Consider the following 14,693-nt stretch of genomic DNA (forward strand, 5'->3'; position numbering starts at 1 on the left):
ACAAAGATAATAAGATAAGTCAGGAAACATTAATGTAAACAACATTGTGTTTTCTACTTAGAAGTTACATAGAAGAGACATTGGTTAACATAATGTTAGTAAAGTGATGATCTGAAGACACTACTTACTTTTATGGTTGCAGAAGTCCTCTGTAAACATGTAGAGTAGATGGAAGACAGTGAGAACATCATTAACATGAACACTAGAAGATGTAGTCTCTCTCTGGGACTCCTTGTCTCATATCACTTCTCTAACGTCACAAATCCTAATTGAGTTCCACCACCTAAATGAGTCCAGCGTACCTCTGTGAGACAACTTCTCCAATGAAGATATTCTACTCTACCACCACTTCTTAATTTCATTAAATAAATGTGACTGGTCCATCAGTGATCCAGGTGTATCAGAGACGAACCACTGGACACACTACGTCATTTCAACGTGGATAACTGGGTAATATTTGGTTGAGACGTTGATCAATGAGATTACAACTTACAGTATATTCACCCATCTAAAAAGACAGCCAGAAGTCAGCCGAATTTCCAGTGTTTTTTCCCTATGCTTTTAACCATCTAAAAGCACAACCAAATTCCAGTGAAAAACAATGCTTGATTTTTGGTTTTGTCGTCACCCATCTAATATCTATACCTGCGCTTTCAACTAATGTAAAGCACAGCAAAGTTCAAATGGGAACACAATGTTAGATATGTTGTTTATTTATACACAGATTAATGTGAATATCCCTGTGCTTCAGCTAATAGCAGAACCAAATGACCTGGATAACAGGTGAGATTATATAAATAAAATAAACATAAAATGGTTGACATAATTCTAGTAAAGTGATGATCTGAAGACACTACTTACCTAGCTTCCTAGTGAGTTCATCTGTAAACATGTAGAGTAGATGGAAGACAGTGAGAACACCATTAACATGAACACTAGAAGATGTAGTCTCTCTCTGGGACTCCTTGTCTCATATCAATGTTCCATCATCAGAAGTAACGTCTTATAGATGCTAAGAAAAGCATCCTTAAATGTTTTCTTACTTAAAGTCTGTAAATATGAGAAAATTTTACTTTTGTGGTTTACATAATGTTAGCAAAATGATCATCTGAATATAGTACTTACTATTCTGCTTCCAGAGGTTCTCGAGGTTACCTGTAAACATGTAGATTCGATGGAAGACAGTGAGAACATCATTAACATGAACACTAGAAGATGTACAGTCGTGGCCAAAGGTTTTGAGAATGACACAAATATTAATTTTCACAAAGTCTGCTGTTTCAGTTTGTATGATGGCAATTTGCATATACTCCAGAATGTTGTGAAGAGTGATCAGATGAATTGCAATTAATTGAAAAGTACCTCTTTGCCATGCAAATTAACTGAATTCCCCAAAAACATTTCCACTGCATTTCAGCCCTGCCACAAAAGGACCAGCTGACATCATGTCAGTGATTCTCTCGTTAACACAGGTGTGAGTGTTGACGAGGACAAGGCTGGAGATCACTCTGTCATGCTGATTGAGTTCGAATAACAGACTGGAAGCTTCAAAAGGAGGGTGGTGCTTGGAATCATTGTTCTTCCTCTGTCAAACATGGTTGGTTACCTGCAAGGAAACACGTGCCGTCATCATTGCTTTGCACAAAAAGGGCTTCACAGGCAAGGATATTGCTGCCAGTAAGATTGCACCTAAATCAACCATTTATCGGATCATCAAGAACTTCAAGAAGAGCGGTTCAATTGTTGTGAAGAAGGCTTCAGGGCGCCCAAGAAAGTCCAGCAAGCGCCAGGACCGTCTCCTAATGTTGATTCAGCTGCGGGATCGGGGCACCACCAGCACAGAGCTTGCTCAGGAATGGCAGCAGGCAGGTGTGAGTGCATCGGCACGCACAGTGAGGCGAAGACTTTTGGAGGATGGCCTGGTGTCAAGAAGGGCAGCAAAGAAGCCACTTCTCTCCAGGAAAAAACATCAGGGACAGACTAATATTCTGCAAAAGGTACAGGGATTAGACTGCTGAGGACTGGGGTAAAGTCATTTTCTCTGATGAATCCCCTTTCCGATTGTTTGGGGCATCCGGAAAAAAGCTTGTCCGGAGAAGACAAGGTGAGCGCTACCATCAGTCCTGTGTCATGCCAACAGTAAAGCATCCTGAGACCATTCATGTGTGGGGTTGCTTCTCAGCCAAGGGAGTAAGCTCACTCACAATTTTGCCTAAGAACACAGCCATGAATAAAGAATGGTACCAACACATCCTCCGAGAGCAACTTCTCCCAACCATCCAGGAACAGTTTGGTGACGAACAATGCCTTTTCCAGCATGATGGAGCACCTTGCCATAAGGCAAGATAACTAAGTGGCTCGGGGAACAAAACATCGATATTTTGGGTCCACGGCCAGGATATTCCCCAGACCTTAATCCCATTGAGAATTTGTGGTCAATCCTCAAGAGGCGGGTGGACAAACAAAAACCCACAAATTCTGACAAACTCCAAGCATTGATTATGCAAGAATGGGCTGCCATCAGTCAGGATGTGGCCCAGAAGTTAATTGACAGCATGCCAGGGCGGATTGCAGAGGTCTTGAAAAAGAAGGGTCAACACTACAAATATTGACTCTTTGCATCAACTTCATGTAATTGTCAATAAAAGCCTTTGACACTTATGAAATGCTTGTAATTATACTTCAGTATTCCATAGTAACATCAGACAAAAATATCTAAAGACACTGAAGCAGCAAACTTTGTGGAAATTAATATTTGTGTCATTCTCAAAACTTTTGGCCACGACTATAGATATATCAAAGTAATGATCTGAAGACAATACTTACACTTGTCCTTCTTGAGGTCATCTGTAAATATGTAGAGTAGATGGAAGACAGTGAGAACATCATTAACATGAACACTAGAAGATGTTGTCTCTCTCTGGGACTCCTTGGTTGGGATTCAATCCATTGTGCGTTATACCGCAGGGCACTTCACAGCTGACAATGCACTTTTTAAAGGTATTTTCCACTGGCATTCACAGAGATCGCATTCATGGTAAACGCTGCACATGTCGACTCAAGTATAAAATACCTTTAAAAGTCTGTTATAGTGTGTTGTGTTCTAATGCACCTTGGATTGAATCCCAGCCCTCGTCTCATACCACTGTTCTAACATCAGAAGGAACATCTAGGGTCAATCAGAAGCTGAAACAATAACAAAGCGTGATCCCAGCCACTGTTGTTTTGGTAGAAAGCTGAGGGAGGGTCTGGAGAAATAATATCACTCTCAAATTCATAGACAGAACTATGGATGCAAGGACTGACCATCCATGATGCCAACATTATAGTTTTATGTATGTTTTAGACTATAGTGTTTCTTATATTTACTTTGTATACAAGCATTGAGATGAAATAAGGTTATATTATGGGTTCTGATGGAGTACGACATTTAAACTAAACTCTTTAATAATGTATAAGTTATATTCTTCAAGAATCAATGGGTACATGTAATACATTTATAAGTCCAAAAATGGATATATCAATTACCAATTGACTTTTTGTGCTCAACTACAAAAAATAAACATAAAATGGTTTACGTAAATCCAGCAAAGTGATGATCTGAAGACACTACTTACCCCTCTCCTTCCTGAGTTCATCTGTAAACATGTAGAGTAGATGGAAGACAGTGAGAACATCATTAACATGAACACTAGAAGATGTAGTCTCTCTCTGGGACTCCTTGTCTCATACCAATGTTCTAACATCAGATATAAGTCAGGGAACATTAATATGCATAACAATGTGTTTACTACTTCACTAGATGTTACATCTATAGAAGATACATTGGTTTGTTTATATGTTATGAAAGTGATGATCTGAAGACACTACTTACCCCTCTCCTTCCTGAGTTCATCTGTAAATATGTAGAGTAGATGGAAGACAATGAGAACATCATTAACATGAACACTAGAAGATGTAGTCTCTCTCTGAGACTCCTTGTCTCATATCACAAATCCTAATTGAGGTCCACCACCTAAATGAGTCCAGCGTACCTCTGTGAGACAACATCTACAATAAAGATACTCTACCCTACCACCACTTCTTAATTTCATTCATTAAATGTGACTGGTCTGTCAGTGATCCAGGTGTATCAGAGACTACCTCTCTCTAGTCTAGTGGTCCTCTACAGCCTCAACACATCCCGTTCTAGAACATCAACATTAATGTGACTGGTCCATCAGTGATCCAGGTGTATCAGAGACTACCTCTCTCTAGTCTAGTGGTCCTCTACAGTCTCAACACATCCTGTTCTAGAACATCAACATTAATGTGACTGGTCCATCAGTGATCCAGGTGTATCAGAGACTACCTCTCTCTAGTCTAGTGGTCCTCTACAGCCTCAACACATCCTGTTGTAGAACATTCTATGGTCTGAAGACACTGGGATATGAAGGACACAACTTACCCGGTTGACTAGTGAGATTCTTTTCAACCTCATCTGTAGACATAGATAATAAGATACAAGTCAGAAAACATTCATGTTAATTTCATGATGTGTTTTCTACTTCTTTAGAAGTTACATAGAATATATATTGGTTAACATAATGTTAGTAAAGTGATGATCTGAAGACACTACTTAACTAGCTTCCCAGTGAGGTGAGACTGATCCAATAAAGATGATCCTCCCTACCACCTCTTGACTTCATTCTCCAATGATGATTAATCTTGCTCTAATCATATCTAATAATTTCCATCATCTAACTTAATAGATCATACTTTATGTGCATGTGAATCTGTGGAAGTCAGCAAGTCTAGAGTCTATGCAGACAGGTGAGGCATCTATATAATGGCTTATGCCTGTTCCTGTAATAGTGTCAGTTTAACATGTGTTTCTCTGTGACTGGTCCATCAGTGATCCAGGTGTATCAGAGACTACCTCTCTCTCTAGTCTAGTGGTCCTCTACAGCCTCAACACATCCTGTTCTAGAACATCAACATTAATGTGACTGGTCCATCAGTGATCCAGGTGTATCAGAGACTACCTCTCTCTAGTCTAGTGGTCCTCTACAGTCTCAACACATCCTGTTCTAGAACATCAACATTAATGTGACTGGTCCATCAGTGATCCAGGTGTATCAGAGACTACCTCTCTCTAGTCTAGTGGTCCTCTACAGACTCAACACATCCTGTTCTAGAACATCAACATTAACATTATGATCCAAGATGGCGTAGCAGTCGGACTTGTGCTATTGTTTTTTTCGTGTATATTTTAAAAACATTTTATTATCACTTTCCATCTACGGACTGAGTATACTCTCCTGCAACCCGCCTCACCCAATGTGATACAGATCTGCTATTTTATACTTAAGACTCCGGATCTCCCATCAAAAGCTAGCCAGCTAACTTGCTACCAGCTAACTGGCTACTAGCAAACTGCGGCCCGCTACTGTCTAGAACACATCGGACTGTCAGCTTAAGAGGCCCATCGGACAAATTCTTTGGCCACTATACCTAGTTTGCCAATTGGCCCGGTTTTACCACACGGAGCCCTGCTGATCCGTCTTCTGAACCGGAACTCCAACAGAAGCTAGCCAGCTAACTAGCTAGTAGTCAGCTAGCCATTGCTAGCGGTCATCAGCTACCTCTAGCACGGACAACTCGCCAGTCTGCACAGCGCGACCCAAACCAGAGCAGATCGGACTTATTTTTCTCCATATCTCCGGATTCCTACAGCAAGCGCCGACCTTTTCTCACCTGGATCATCGCAGCTAGCTGGCTGCTATCCGAGTGGCCACTCCTGGCTAACATCTGTCCCGAAGCAAGAACCAATTAGCCTGGCGCTAGCCTTGCTAGGCCCATCTGCTAGGCCCATCTCCCGGCGAGCCAAAGAGGTCCATCAGCCACTCTTTGGGCTACAATACCATTTTTGGACCCCCGCCGACCCATCACAAGTGGACCACCGACGAGTTTCGCCCGAGGGGGTTTCTCTCAACTGGCTCCGCCGTCGCGTTCTCCCCTGAATGCCCATCCGCTAGCATATTAGCCGCGGCCTGCTAGCTATCCAGAGCACATCGGACTGTTAGCTTAAGATGCCCATCGGACAAATTCTTTGGCCACTACTCCTATTTTTTTATGCCAATTGGCCTGGTTTACCACACGGAGCCCTGCTGATCTGTCTGCCTTTGTAAAGCACGAGGGGCCACAACAGACTTTCTTTCGTCGCAACACCCCTCCAAGGCCCTTTTGCTAGCCCCGGTCGCTAGCTGCCTAAAGCCACTCACTGGACTCCTGTGTTCACTCGGTTATGCATGCCTGTTGCTAACGTCAATATGCCTCGTTCATTGCTGTTTGGGTTAGTAATTATTGCCTTATTTCATTGTAGAGCCTCTCGCCCTGCTCAGTATGCCTTATTTAACACTTTAGTTCACCCTACCACACATGCGGTGACATCACCTGGCTTAAATGATATTTCTAGAGACAATATCTCTTTCATCGTCACTCTATGCACAGGTTTACCCTCACTGTACTCACATCCTACCATACCGTACATTATGCCTTGAATCTTTTCTACCATGCCCAGAAATATGCTCCTTTTACTCTGTTCTGATCGTACTAGACGACCAGTTCTTTTAACCTTTAGCCGTACCCTCATCCTACTCCTCCTCTGTTCCTCTGGTGATGTGGAGGTGAATCCAGGCCCTGCAGTGCCTAGCTCCACTCCCATTCCCCAGGCGCTATCATTTGTTGACTTCTGTAACCGTAATAGCCTTGGTTTCATGCATGTTAATATTAGAAGCCTCCTCCCTAAGTTTCTTTTATTCACTGCCCTAGCACACTCTGCCAACCCGGATGTCCTAGCCGTGTCTGAATTGTGGCTCAGGAAGACCACCAAAAACCCTGAAATTTCCATCCCTAACTATAACATTTTCAGACAAGATAGAACTGCCAAAGTGTTGCTGTCACGGTCGTCGTCGGTAATGGAGGACCAAAACGCAGCAGGTATGTGTATGCTCATCTTGATGTTTATTTACTTTCAAAATGAATATCAAAATAACAAAACCACGAGAACGAACGAAATGAACGAATAACAACAAACAGTCTGGCAAAGCATAAGGCTCAACACAGAACAATCTCCCACAAAATACAAGACAAACACACCCAACTAATATAGGACTTCCAATCAAAGGCAACACCAAACAGCTGCCTTCAATTGGAAGTCCAACCCCAATTAACTCAACATAGAACCACACACACTAGACTAAACATAGAATACATGAAAACCAAACAGTGCCCAAAAAACCCCGGAATACTTAAATCAAATGCCCCTTCAACAAACACACCACCCCGAACCACATAAAACGAATACCCTCTGCCACGTCCTGACCAAACTACAATACCAATTAACCTTTATACTGGCCAGGACGTGACAGTTGCAATCTACTGCAGAGATAGCATGCAGAGTTCTGTCTTACTATCCAGGTCTGTACCCAAACAGTTCGAGCTTCTACTTTTAAAAATCCTCCTTTACAGAAACAAGTCTCTCACCGTTGCCGCCTGCTATAGACCACCCTCTGCCCCCAGCTGTGCTCTGGACACCATATGTGAACTGATTGTCCCCATCTATCTTCAGAGCTTGTGCTCCTAGGTGACCTAAACTGGGATATGCTTAATACCCCGGTTATCCTACAATCTAAGCTTGATGCCCTCAATCTCACACAAATGATCAATGAAGCCACCAGATATAACCCCAAATCCGTAAACATGGGCACCCTCAAAGATATCATCCTAACCAACCTGCCCTCCAAATACACCTCTGCTGTTTTCAACCAAGATCTCAGCGATCACTGCCTCATTGCCTGCATCCGTAATGGGTCTGCGATCAAACGGCCACCCCTCATCACTGTCAAACGCTCCCTAAAACACTTCACCGAGCAGGCCTTTCTAATTGACCTGGCCGGGGTATCCTGGAAAGATATTGATCTCAACCCGTCAGTAGAGGATGCCTGGTCATTCTTTAATTAAAAGTGCCTTCCTCACCATCTTAAATAAGTATGCCCCTTTCAATTTTTTTTAACCAGGAACAGATACAGCCCTTGGTTCTCTCCAGATCTGACTGCCCTTGACCAGCACAAAAACATACTGTGGCGTTCTGCATTAGCATCGAATAGCCCCCGCGGTATTCAACTTTTCAGGGAAGTTAGGAACTAATATACACAGGCAGTTAGGAAAGCTAAGGCTAGCTTTTTCAAACAGAAATTTGCATCCTGTGGCACAAACTCAAAAAAGTTCTGGGACACTGTAAAGTCCATGGAGAATAAGAGCACCTCCTCCCAGCTGCCCACTGCACTGAGGTTAGGAAACACTGCCACCACTGATAAATCCACTATAATTGAGAATTTCAATAAGCACTTTTCTACGGCTGGCCATGCTTTCCACCTGGCTACCCCTACCCCGGTCAACAGCCCTGCACTCCCCACAGCAACTTGCCCAAGCCTCCCCCATTTCTCCTTCACCCAAATCCAGATAGCTGATGTTCTGAAAGAGCGGCAAAATCTGGATTCCTACAAATCAGCCGGGCTAGACAATCTGGACCCTCTCTTTGTAAAATTATATGACGAAATTGTTGCAACCCCTATTACAAGCCTGTTCAACCTCTCTTTCGTATCATCTGAGAATCCCAAAGATTGGAAAGCTGCCGCGGTCATCCCCCTCTTCAAAGGGGGAGACACTCTAGACCCAAACTGCTACAGACCTATATCTATCCTACCCTGCCTTTCTAAGGTCTTCGAAAGCCAAGTTAACAAAGAGATTACCGACCATTTCGAATCCCACCGTACCTTCTCCGCTATGCAATCCAGTTTCAGAGCTAGTCATGGATGCACCTCAGCCACGCTAATGGTCCTAAACGATATCATAACCGCCATCGATAAGAGACATTACTGTGCATCCGTATTCATTGACCAGGCCAAGGCTTTTGACTCTGTCAATCACCACATTCTTATTGGCAGACTCAACAGCCTTGGTTTCTCAAATGATTCCCTCGCCTGGTTCACCAACTACTTCTCTGTATACATCAATGATGTCGCTCTTGCTGCTGGCGATTCTCTGATCCACCGCTACGCAGACGACACCATTCTGTATACTTCTGGCCCTTCTCTGGACACTGTGTTAACTAACCTCCAAACAAGCTTCAATGCCATACAACTCTCCTTCGGTGGCCTCCAACTGCTCTTAAATGCAAGTAATACTAAATGCATGCTCTTCAACCGATCACTTCCCGCACCTGCCCGCCCGTCCAACATCACTACCCTGGACGGTTCTGACTTAGAATATGTGGACAACTACAAATACCTAGGTGTCTGGTTAGACTGTAAACTCTCCTTCCAGACTCTCTACATTAAGCATCTCCAATCCAAAATTAAATCTAGAATGGGCTTCCTATTTCGAAACAAATCATCCATCACTCATGGTGCCAAACATACCCTCGTAAAACTGACCATCCTACCGATCCTCGACTTCGGCGATGTCATTTATAAAATAGCCTCCAACACTCTATTTAACAAATTGGATGCAGTCTATCACAGTGCCATCCGTATTGTCACCAAAGCCCCATATACTACCCACCACTGCGACCTGTATGCTCTCATTGGCTGGCCCTTGCTTCATACTCGTCGCCAAACCCACTAGCTCCAGGTCATCTACAAGTCTCTGCTAGGTAAAGCCCCGCCTTATCTCAGCTCACTGGTCACCATAGCGGCACACACCCGTAGCACGCGCTCCAGCAGGTATATCTCACTGGTCACCCCCAAAGCCAATTCCTTGTTTGGCCGCCTTTCCTTCCAGTTCTCTGCTGCCATTGACTGGAACGATCTCTAAAAATCACTGAAGCTGGAGACTCATATCTCCCTCACTAGCTCTAAGCACCAGCTATCAGAGCAGCTCACAGATCACTGCACCTGTACATAGCCCATCTGTAAACAGCCCATCCAACTACCTCATCCCCATACTGTATGTATTTATTTATCTTGCTCCTTTGCACATTCATCCAGTGTTTAATTGCTATATTGTAATTACTTCGCCACCATGGCCTATTTATTGCCTTACCTCCCTTATCTTACCTCATTTGCACATACTATATTTAGACTATTTTTCTACTGTATTATTGACTGTATGTTTGTTTATTCCATGTGTAACTCTGTGTTGTTGTTTGTGTCGAACTGCTGTAATTTACCTTGGCCAGGTCGCAGTTGTAAATGAGAACTTGTTCTCAACAAGCCTACCTTGTTAAATAAAGGTGAAATAAATAAATAGAATAAAAATGTGACTGGTCCATCAGTGATCCAGGTGTATCAGAGACTACCTCTCTCTAGTCTAGTGGTCCTCTACAGCCTCAACACATCCTGTTGTAGAACATCAACATTAATGTGTTTTCTACTTCCCTAGAAGTTATAGAAGAGACATTGGCTCACATAATGTTGTTATTAAAGTGATACTCTGAAGACACTACTTACCTAGCTTCTCAGTGATGTCCTCTGTAAACATGTAGAGTAGATGGAAGACAGTGAGAACATCATTAACATGAACACTAGAAGATGTAGTCTCTCTCTGGGACTCCTTGTCTCATATCACTTCTCTAACGTCACAAATCCTAATAGAGTTCCACCACCTAAATGAGTCCAGCGTACCTCTGAGACAACTTCTACAATAAAGATATTCTACCCTATAAACACTTCTTAATGTCATTCAATAAACATGTAACTTACAAGGTGTAGTCTGCTTAGTGAGTCTTTACAGTCGTGTGTAATCTGAGTTAGGGACAATAACACCACTACTTACTCCACTGCAGTTTGAGTTGATCTATTATCACACCTGCAGGTTAAAATCAGTCATCAGTGTTGACATGTTAATCACCTGCAGGTTAAAATCAGTCATCAGTGTTAACATGTTAATCACCTGCAGGTTAAAATCAGTCATCAGTGTTAACATGTTAATCACCTGCAGGTTAAAATCAGTCATCAGTGTTAACATGTTAAACACCTGCAGGTTAAAATCAGTCATCAGTGTTAACATGTGAATCACCTGCAGATTAAAATCAGTCATCAGTGTTAACATGTTAATCACCTGCAGGTTAAAATCAGTCATCAGTGTTAACATGTTAATCACCTGCAGGTTAAAATCAGTCATCAGTGTTAACATGTTAATCACCTGCAGGTTAAAATCAGTCATCAGTGTTAACATGTTAAACACCTGCAGGTTAAAATCAGTCATCAGTGTTAACATGTGAATCACCTGCAGATTAAAATCAGTCATCAGTGTTAACATGTTAATCACCTGCAGGTTAAAATCAGTCATCAGTGTTAACATGTGAATCACCTGCAGATTAAAATCAGTCATCAGTGTTAACATGTTAATCACCTGCAGGTTAAAATCAGTCATCAGTGTTAACATGTTAAACACCTGCAGGTTAAAATCAGTCATCAGTGTTAACATGTGAATCACCTGCAGATTAAAATCAGTCATCAGTGTTAACATGTTAATCACCTGCAGGTTAAAATCAGTCATCAGTGTTAACATGTGAATCACCTGCAGATTAAAATGAGTCATCAGTGTCAACATGTTAATCACCTGCAGGTTAAAATCAGTCATCAGTGTTAACATGTTAATCACCTGCAGATTAAAATCAGTCATCAGTGTTAACATGTTAAACACCTGCAGGTTAAAATCAGTCATCAGTGTTAACATGTGAATCACCTGCAGATTAAAATCAGTCATCAGTGTTAACATGTTAATCACCTGCAGGTTAAAATCAGTCATCAGTGTTAACATGTTAATCACCTGCAGATTAAAATCAGTCATCAGTGTCAACATGTTAATCACCTGCAGGTTAAAATCAGTCATCAGTGTTAACATGTTAATCACCTGCAGATTAAAATCAGTCATCAGTGTTAACATGTTAATCACCTGCAGGTTAAAATCAGTCATCAGTGTCAACATGTGAATCACCTGCAGGTGTAGTATATTATCCTGTATCCATAGAATACAACCACTGTGAATGTGTTGAGGATGAAAAAACCATTGCAGACATTTATTTCTAACAATGAAACATTCATATCATCTCTCCATTACCTTTCTTAATGCATATGCAGTAGATAGCCAGAGATAAACCAATCACAGTGATGGCTCCCAGACAGGATAACACAATGAAGGATATTCTCCATGGGGTTGTATCAAATAACTCACCTAAAACACACACATCATTACACATCAACAACAGGGTTTGGTACTAATACTACCACACACATCAACAACAGGGTTTGGTTCTAATACTACCACACATCATTACACATCAACAACAGGGTTTCGTACTAATACTACCACATATCAACAACAGGGTTTGGTACTAATACTACCACACACATCATTACACATCAACAACAGGGTTTGGTACTAATACTACCACACATCATTACACATCAACAACAGGGTTTGGTACTAATACTACCACACATCAACAACAGGGTTTGGTACTAATACTACCACACACATCATTACACATCAACAACAGGGTTTGGTACTAATACTACCACACATCATTACACATCAACAACAGGGTTTGGTACTAATACTACCACACATCAACAACAGGGTTTGGTACTAATACTACCACACATCATTACACATCAACAACAGGGTTTGGTACAAATACTACCCCACACATCATTACACATCAACAACAGGGTTTGGTACTAACACTACCACACATCATTACACATCAACAACAGGGTTTGGTACTAATACTACCACACATCAACAACAGGGTTTGGTACTAATACTACCACACACATCATTACACATCAACAACAGGGTTTGGTACTAATACTACCACACATCATTACACATCAACAACAGGGTTTGGTACTAATACTACCACACATCATTACACATCAACAACAGGGTTTGGTACTAATACTACCACACACATCATTACACATCAACAACAGGGTTTGGTACTAATACTACCACACATCATTACACATCAACAACAGGGTTTGGTACCAATACTACCACACACATCATCACACATCAACAACAGGGTTTGGTACTAATACTATCACACACATCATTACACATCAACAACAGGGTTTGGTACTAATACTACCACACATCAACAACAGGGTTTGGTACTAATACTATCACACATCATTACACATCAACAACAGGGTTTGGTACTAATACTACTACACATCATTACATATCAACAACAGGGTTTGGTCCTAATACTACCACACATCAACAACAGGGTTTGGTACTAATACTACCAACAAGAGTAGTGGAGTGTATCATAATAAACAGTAATCTTTTGTATTGTTGTCTCAAAGCCTTTGGTTAAAACATATACTGGACATTAACACATCAATATCTCTAGTGTTTCATGTCTAAATAATATTATGTTGTTACTCACTAGGGAGGTGAACCTCTGTCTCCATCTTTTCATTGATCCGGCTCTGTTGGACTCTGCAGGTAAAGCGGTTGGTGTTAGTCTCCTGGACAATGACATGTTGTTTCACTCTGTAGAATCCCTTGAAGTCTCTGTGTGTCTCAGGAGGTCCAGCAGAGAGATGGACTCCTTTACTGTCCAGCCACGCCAGCTCAGGCTCAGGGTGCCAGCCTTCTGATTCACACAGCAGACCCATCCCTCCCTCTCTGTGTCCCTCAATGGACACCACTGGCTTGGATCCTACAGCTACAGACACACATATAGACTGGATGTTAACTGGTGACAGGCTGTGAACAAATAGACACATACTGTATCCAGTAATATGAAGGAAAGAGGTGATGTCATTGTACTGTAGTTAGATTATTACAATAACATGAAAATAAACCTCACCTTTAACGAGGACTTGAATAGTGAAATCATCATACCAGCTCAGTGCCTTAATAAAACATTTGTAACGTCCCTCATCAGTGCCTTGTACCCTGGTCAGTTTTAAAGAGGTGTTTCCCCTCCACAGTTCCTCTTTAAACAGTGAAGTTCTTCCAATGTAGGAGGGAATCTGATCCTCTCGTATGATTTTTCTGTTTTGGTAGCGATAGACCCGACCATCTTTGAAGTCCAGGTTCAGCCAGTCCACTGTCATGTCCTCAGCACTGATGTTGGGTTTGAGGTAACAGGGCAGAATGATGTCATCACCAGCTACAGCAACAATAGGATCAGTTGGACCAAGAACCTCAAACTTCTCTGAAAAGAACAGACAGAAAGGAAGGAGCATTTAGGACATTACCCATCACTAAAGACACACAGACTGTCAAATGTAATTGATAGAAACATCCCATTCAAAAACGTCCAAAAATCTATGCAATAATGCACACACACCACACACACACACACACACACACACACACACACACACCCACAAATAGGAAGCACTAGTTGCTGCATGAGCCACCACACACAAAGGGAATTAACACTGTAGTTACCAGACTCAGAGTGTGAACTGTGGAGGAGAAACAGGAGAGTCACAAACAGACTGTCTGGTCCAGTCTCCATTATTCCTGAAAGAGACAATTGGTCTAACAAATAAACATCAATTATAAAGATCAGAACCAGATATCAACCAGTAGACCTTCAGTATCTTACTATGGCTCCTATCAGATAAAACCAATAGACCTTCAGTATCTTACTATGGCTCCTTTCAGTTAAAACCAGTAGA

The 14,693-nt window shown here is 41.8% G+C and overlaps 1 protein-coding gene across 1 annotated transcript in view; it reads right to left on the reverse strand.

The window, feature by feature from the left end:
* LOC115152782 (uncharacterized) overlaps positions 1 to 14,693 on the reverse strand; it is a 167,997-nt gene that overhangs the window by 17,409 nt on the left and 135,895 nt on the right. The window contains exons 18-29 of the mRNA XM_029697573.1: positions 13,871 to 14,221; positions 13,445 to 13,726; positions 12,109 to 12,222; positions 10,819 to 10,851; positions 10,494 to 10,514; positions 4,448 to 4,480; positions 3,875 to 3,895; positions 3,618 to 3,638; positions 2,827 to 2,847; positions 1,126 to 1,155; positions 862 to 882; positions 129 to 149 (exon numbers count right to left, since the gene is read on the reverse strand). Coding sequence (XP_029553433.1) covers positions 129 to 149; positions 862 to 882; positions 1,126 to 1,155; positions 2,827 to 2,847; positions 3,618 to 3,638; positions 3,875 to 3,895; positions 4,448 to 4,480; positions 10,494 to 10,514; positions 10,819 to 10,851; positions 12,109 to 12,222; positions 13,445 to 13,726; positions 13,871 to 14,221 — 969 coding nt within the window. The remainder of the gene's footprint in view (positions 1 to 128; positions 150 to 861; positions 883 to 1,125; positions 1,156 to 2,826; positions 2,848 to 3,617; positions 3,639 to 3,874; positions 3,896 to 4,447; positions 4,481 to 10,493; positions 10,515 to 10,818; positions 10,852 to 12,108; positions 12,223 to 13,444; positions 13,727 to 13,870; positions 14,222 to 14,693) is intronic.

The sequence above is a fragment of the Salmo trutta genome, chromosome 18, assembly GCF_901001165.1.
Source record: "Salmo trutta chromosome 18, fSalTru1.1, whole genome shotgun sequence".
In the NCBI taxonomy this organism is placed as follows: Eukaryota; Metazoa; Chordata; class Actinopteri; order Salmoniformes; family Salmonidae; genus Salmo; species Salmo trutta.